Source organism: Mastomys coucha, unplaced genomic scaffold (genome assembly GCF_008632895.1).
Source record: "Mastomys coucha isolate ucsf_1 unplaced genomic scaffold, UCSF_Mcou_1 pScaffold5, whole genome shotgun sequence".
NCBI classification, from domain to species: Eukaryota; Metazoa; Chordata; class Mammalia; order Rodentia; family Muridae; genus Mastomys; species Mastomys coucha.
The window spans coordinates 93808958-93816349 of record NW_022196911.1 but is presented as its reverse complement, the minus strand read 5'-3'; the positions used below and the strand labels follow the sequence as shown (position 1 = coordinate 93816349).

General features: G+C 39.7%; 1 protein-coding gene across 3 annotated transcripts in view; it reads left to right on the top strand.

The window, feature by feature from the left end:
- The window catches only part of Fbxo47 (F-box protein 47), a 37098-nt gene extending 34511 nt beyond the window's left edge, over positions 1 to 2587 (top strand). For 2 of the 3 annotated variants that reach the window (XM_031351890.1, XM_031351889.1), the window contains exons 9-11: positions 539 to 681; positions 1221 to 1380; positions 2221 to 2342. In XM_031351890.1, the coding sequence (XP_031207750.1) occupies positions 539 to 681; positions 1221 to 1380; positions 2221 to 2333 (416 nt within the window). In that variant the 3' untranslated portion in view covers positions 2334 to 2342. Of the gene's footprint in view, positions 1 to 538; positions 682 to 1220; positions 1381 to 2220 lie in introns of all 3 variants that reach the window. The other variant, XM_031351888.1, reaches the window with a different exon arrangement.
- The last annotated feature ends 4805 nt before the right edge of the window (positions 2588 to 7392 follow it).

Below are 7392 nucleotides of genomic sequence, written 5' to 3'. Positions count from 1 at the left end.
TTTTTTGGTTTTTCAAGACAGGGTTTCTCTGTGTAGCCCTGGCTGTCATTGAATTCACTTTGTAGACAAGGCTGACATCAAACTCAGAAATCTGCCTGCCTCTGCCTCCCAAGTGCTGGGATTAAAGGCGTGCACTACCACTGCCCGTCGAAGAAGAACTTTTTTGACTAAATAAATAGCACAACAGTAAAAACACCGTGGAGTGGAGGTGATCAATGTCTCTGGTTGAATGCTGTAATTAAAGAACTAAAACATGCTAGGCATGGTGGCCATGCCTTAAATCCCAGCACTCAGGAGGCAAAGGCAGGCAGATCTCTAGGGTCAACCTGGTTTACAGAGTGAGTTCCAGAACAGCTGGGCTACACAGAGAAACCCTGTTTGAAAAAAAAAGAAAAATCCTAAAACATTATTTCTGATTCTTTCTCTTTTCACTAATTACATTTACAATAAACTAATATAATATTGAATGTGTTTAAAGATGTTTACTACAGCAATTATATAATTTCTCATTAAATAACTGTTCTTCCTCTAATAAAAGTGGTTCCCCGGGAGTGGCTTCTGGAGAATAATGCACGCCTCCTAATCCTGAGCGGGAACAACATCTGCTTCACTTTCATGGCTAGTAAAGCTGTAAACGGACGAGCCATTGAACTGGCAAGACTCATAGTCTTTTTGGCTTTGGTAAGTAAAAACTTTTTCTCTAGTGAGTTATTTAGCATTCCACTTGACCCAAAGCCCCAGCTCTGCCTGTCTGTCTATCTGTATGTGTGTGTGTGGGGGGGGGGGGGCTAAAAGAGAAGAGAGAGGCAGACTACCGGGAACTGAGATATACAGAAAATATTATAGAAAAAGTAAGTATTAAAGTATATACTTTATGTTTGCCTTTGATTTTTGAGACAGGGTTTCATATAACCCAGGCTGGCCCCAAACTCAATATGGCCTTGAATTTTCTGAGTGCTGGGAATATAGGCATGTACCATCATCACACTCCACGTTATTCACTTACTGAGCATTTCCCATTTATGACTCAGCAGGGTGCCCTATGCAATAAGCTATGCTATATCACAAACCTGCCCTATGCAATAAACTATGCTATATCACAATCGTGCCTTATATGATAAACTATGTTTCACCATAAGCCACCATTGCCACTCCCACTGTGAAGCTCTATTGCTTTCGTCACATGGAGACTGACAGCAGTGCTTTGTGCATGTGCACAGGTGTGTGAGAAGGAGCTGTACTGCATGGACTGGACAGTGAGAATGATGCAGAAAGTCTGCAAAGTCTTCAGCACTGCAGCAGAGAGAAAGAGCTTCCTGCAGAGTGTGGCCAATGCCTTCGCCTGCGTCACGATGGAGATGCTGCAGCCTGTCATGTCTGGTAAGTGACCTGCGCACAGTGCACGGGGCTGACATCCTATGGCGGGGTGTGATTTTGATTTGTTTGAGACAGGGTCTTTCTCTTTGTGTGGAGACTAGAATTGCCTTGAACTCACAGATCTCTACTGACTGCCTCAGATTTCCAAATGCCTGGACTAAAGGCACCACAGTAGGCCTAATTAATAGATATTAATTTAGTTTGGTGGCCAACACAATCTACACTGTTTGGGGTTTTTTTTGTTTTTTAGTCTAAGATTTTTTTTTTTCTTGGAACTCATGGAGATCCACCTGCCTCTATCTCCCCAGTGCTCTGATTAAGGGACTACATGACAATGCCAGATCTTTAAACATTTTTAAAAATTACTGTCACTTTTATTTTATTTTACTTTATTTTATTTTATTTTATTTTATCTGTGTACCATGTGCATGTCTGATACACAGAAGTCAGAAGAGGGTATTATAGATGGTTGTGAGCCACCATGCAAGTGCTGAGAACAGAGCCAGGATCCTCTGCAAAAGAGCATTGTGAGTCTCCTAACCAATAAGCTCTTCATTATCCCTGTTTCGTAGGTAAGAAAAAGGAAGCACAGATATAACTTGACTTATCCAAGGTCATAAAGTTGAGAGATACTGAAGTGTAGACCAGGGTCCTTTCCCATGTTTTCTTTCTAGTCTAATTTCATGGCTCTAGTGGTTAATGTCTGGCTTAGTACAAATGACCGACAAAGACTTTGTTTAAATACAATCAGGGACACTTAGAACATCTTATGTTCCTGAGCCATGTATTAAAATATTTAACTTTCCCCTTTCCCTGCTGTCTGTTCTTGTGTATGTATCACAGGAGAGCGTGATGACGATGACAGAGGCTTCCTGAATTTGTTCCATCTTCTCCATGCTCAGGCGAACTTCCATAAGGAGGTGCTGTATCTGACCATGAATGCTGTCTCTTCCTAAGTCAGAAAGCTTGTCTCTTAAAGAGTATGCCCCACACACACACTGGCATTCAGTAGAGTGATGCTTTTTCACATCCAAGGATAGCACCTATTGGACTCTCGAGAATCTAATTAACCAGAAACTCCAGTTGCACAGGACTTTAGCTTATAACTGTTTCACTCTGATTATTAGAAAATAGCAGGCAAACCCCAGAATATATTGTAACTTTTCTGGAAAACAAGATCTGGCTCTCCAGGTCTTGGTAAATACAACATCAAACCAAATCAGAGTGTTAACTGTTCAAGAATCTGAAGCTGACTCATCCTATCTATATGGCTCTTTGAAGCATGAGCTAATTCTGCCTTATTAAGAGCAGATCCACATTCAATGACTAGTGCTCTCCGTTCGCTTTCCTTACTTTGAGCAGATATGGCCCACATGTTCTCTAAGGATTTGTAATACTGTCTTTTAGAATGTACATTATATAAGTCACATTCTTTACCACCTTCTTAGCATATGGTTACTATAACATAATAACCATAAACAATCTTATAAATAATCTTATATTTCATTTATATTTGTACAAACTAACAGAAAAATTCAAAATAAGTATGTGTAGATAATATATATATGTATATTTATATACATATAGACACATGTTCATATATTTCCTGCAAGACAATCATAAAAAAAAGGTCTACAAATGGAGGAAGGTGTGTGTGTCTGCATGTGTGTGTGTGAACTGTAGTTTTCAGATAATGGAATCATCTTGTAACTTCCCTGGGGATTAGAGCAGAAAATTGCAAACAGAAGAAAAACATAATAAAAGTAAGTAGCAGCCGGGCAGTAGTGGCGCATGCTTTAATCCCAGCACTTGGGAGGCAGAGGCAGGCGGATTTCTGAGTTGGAGGCCAGCCTGGTCTACAGAGTTCCAGAACAGCCAGGACTACACAGAGAAACCCTGTCTCGAAAAACAAAAACAAACAAACAAACAAACAAAATAACAATCTTGACAAGTTACTTCTCTTCTTGAGAGACTTTTCTCCCAGTCCCAAAAAGTGGGGTTGATGACGGGAACTGAAAGCACAGACTGTGGAGTATCCAAAGAGAGAGGGGACAGGACAGGAGGAGAGTCTGTGGGTGCCCAGAAACTCTAGGCCCATAGAGTAGACCAAGCACTTACCTTCACCTCCACTTATGTGGAAGTGGTGATAGTGCAGCGGCCTCCTCTAGCTCCTCTTCCTCTTCTCCAGTCAAACCCAGGGCTCTGTGCAGCTAAGCAAGCACTTCACCACTGAGCTTCCCCAGCCCACACTCACCTTCCTGCTGGATTCTCAGAGGCTCACCTTCTTTCCTCAGCATACTGGGAGACCAAGAAATCACCTTCACAGTGGGGTATTAAAGAAAATCCATGAATTTTAACAAAAAGCTCGGTGAACATTGGATAGTACTGAGAATAGTGAAAATTGTGGAGAAATAAAAATTGAGATGTTAGGCTTTTACTATGTTTCAGTAGCAAAAACACACTTAATTGGAAGGATCAAAATTAATTGCCTTTTTGTTGTCTAAGTACTGGTGGGAAGATTTTGGGGTTTTTTCCTCCAGAGTTTATTTGGAGATTTAGGGAGAGAAACATTCATGCTTTTTTTCCTCATTTAATTTTCTTCTGTTCATTTGAAGAATTGATCTGTAACCAACAGCCTGGGCAGCCCGTGGTAACAGCAAGTGGCAGAGTGCAAAGTAACTCCTCAGAGCGGCTCCTTCTCTCTCTGTCTCTCATAGTCCCATACCCACTTTGGAAAGATGACTAGATTTACTTCTCAAAACACTAGTGATTTCAAGTGATTTCTTGGAAAGAAAGAGAGAAAAAAGCAAATGTTACTGGGAACAGTATTTTAAAGATTATACTTACTTATTTTCATTTACTATTTATTTTAGGTTTCTTGAATTGTGGTTTCTCTACATACCCCTGACTGTCTTGAAACACACTATGCAGACCAGGTTGTCTTTGAACTCACAGAGATCTACCTGCCTCTGCCTCCTGAGTGCTGGGATTAAAATTGTGTGCCACCACATCTAGCTCTAAAGATCTTGATAAGTAGATAATTTCATTTTAGGAGGCTAAGAGTATGATAGACTGCTCTTACAGAGAACCCAGTTCAGTCTCTAGCACCCACATGGCGACTTAACACTATCTGTAACTCCAGTTCCAGGGGATCCCTTGCCCTCTTCTGGCCTGTGCAGGCATATTGTACATTGTGCACACCCATTCATTCATCCATACACATAGAATAAATATAAACCATTTTAAAAGATAATTTCATTTTCCTAGAGAAAGAAGTATATAATTATGAAGTTTGCTTTGAATAATGTAGGTCTCCACAATTCAGATAATTTACCAAAGAAGCATGTTTTAATTAAAACAATTTATTGTCTGTACTGGGAATTGAACTCAGAGCCTCATACTTGCTAGATAACCACTCTACTACTGAGCTATACTCCTGCTAATTTAAATTTTCTTTTATTGGGATTTGACTTTTGCACCTTTATTGACATAACTCATTGCTATAAATTCTTTTAAATTCATATAATTTTGTTAATCTTGGTTACTTTCCCCACTTCTAGGTTTAAATCTGAAAGAAAATTAAGCCATGAATGCCTTAATGGCCTGAGACAGGGTTTTCCTATGTAGCCCTGGCTGTCCTGGAACTTGCTCTGTAGACCAGGCTGGCCTTGAACTCATGAGATTCACCTGCTTTTGCCTCCTAAGTACTGGGACTAAAGGTGTGTACAACAATTGCCCAGATCCATTTTCTATCTCTAAAAACTTAAATTGGCAAATTCTTCATCTAATTATTAATAAATAAAGTAAATTTGGGAACAAATCTAAAGTTTCCACGATTCAGTGATCTGGTTATTGATTTAGCTAAGTATATTTGTCATTAAAAAAAAAAAAACACATGATTTTGAGTTTTAAAGAGAGACAATAAGGGGCTGGAGAGATGGCTGAGTGATTAAGAGTACTGACTGTTCTGGGTCCTGAGTTCAATTCCCAGCAACCACATGATAGTTCACAACCATCTGTAATAGAATCCAATGCCTTCTTCTGGTGTGTCTGAAGACAGTTACAGTGTACTCCTGTACATAAATAAATCTTTTTTTAAAAAAGAGAGAGACATTAACTTGAAAAGGACATTTGTGTAGCAGAGGTTTAAGTAACAGGTAACCTAATTAAACACACACACAAACACAAAGTAGAACATCTGAAAATGAGTAGACTGAAATGCTAGAACTGGCTAGGCTAGACTTAACTAGAATAGTCACAAAAACACTGTAAACTTTCCAATAAACAGATAATTTCTCCAGTCTTTTTCCAGATTATCTCAAGTCACTGTGAACACTGAAGGTCCAGGCTCCCAGGATGTCTTTTCTTCTTTGTGTGGATTTCCTTTTACTAGAAGGGAAAGTCAATAGCATCACTACATTGCTGTTACTGTTATTTCTATACACAGAGCATACCATGTAGCCACTTACTTTAGGAACTGGAGTTTATATCTTGTGATGACTGTGTTAACTGTGTGAAACCATGCACTTGTAGCACACTGTTGTAGTGATGCCATCTGTCCTCTCCGTCCCTCAGTGGTAGCATGTGCGTTCCAGTGACAAGGTTCAGCACTGTTCATCAGGCACCTGCTTAGAAGTTCCTTATCATGTGCGCCCGGCCGACTCCTAGGTCTTTGTTAATAACAGTTTATTGCTAGGGTAACTGTTCACCTTTGGAGAACAGAGCAAGCAGGAGGTGCCCAGTAAAAGGTGTAATGAAAGAACCATTTCATGTCTGAGAAATAAACACTACCCTCTTTGTGTGGTTAGCCTCAAGGTCAGCATCCCCATGTGATCAGTACTCAGTCACATGATTGCAGATTTGTACATGCCTTTGACAGCCTCTGTGCTTACTGGAAACTGCATTAGCACTCCTCTACCTGTGTGCAGTGTTATCTCAAATGCACTGTGTTGTGCTAAACATCTTTGAAAACTACTGTTGTATTTGTTCAACTTTAATTTCTTATTCATCTTAATAAAATGAAGCTTAAGCTGGAAATATTTCTAATGTGTTCAGGGTTTCTTATTGTTCCAGTCATTGAATTTCTGCAGTGTACTTATATTTATTCAAGTTGTTAGTTCTTTTCTCTTTTTTCTCATTATCTAGGATGGCCTAGAACTCACTATGTAGAGTGGACTGACCTCAAACTCACAGAGATCTCTCTGCTTCCTGAATACTGGAATGAAAGGCTTGTGCCACCATGCCTGGCTAAGCTATCAATTAAACCCTACAGTGATTTTTAAAAATGAGTAGTCAGAACTGGTTGCATGCCTATAATGGCAGCACAACAAAATAACGGCAAGAAATCTGCCGTTAATTTGAAGCCAGCTTGTTGTACATATCAAGTTCCAGGCCAGTCAGAACTGCAAACACAGCAAGACCTTGTCTCAAAACAAGACAAAAGTGAGCATTTGTTTTTAAACACTGGGAATGGGGAACTGAAGCCAGGACCTTGCACATGCTAGCCTGTACCTGTGTGTCTGTTCAGGTGCTGAGAAAGGAACTTAGGGCCTCAAGCATGCCACACACAGTCCACTACTAAACTACACTGCAGGCTCTTGATATAAAGTGTTGCAGACAGTTTTAATATATCAGTCTTTATCCTTAACAGTGTAGCATGCAAACATTAACTTAATTTACTAGTAACTATGAATAAATTGAAGTTATCTGTAAGTAGAGCAACATTGTACAATGTTCTTTTTAGTTCAGAAAGTCCCCAAACTTTATTCCAATTGCTGCTAAAATAGATGTTACAATTATCAGTTTAACACCAGTTCCAAATCCCTAAATAAGCAAATATTACTGTTATTACTAGCAACTTCCCAAAACTATATGATTTCACTGTCTCCCTCTCTCCCGCGCCCTCCCTTTCTCCTTCATGGTGGGAGCAGATACAGTCCAGGGTGTTGTCCAAGATAGGAAAGTTATATTTACATGCTTTTAGCTGGCATGGTGGCGCACGCCTTTAATCCCAGC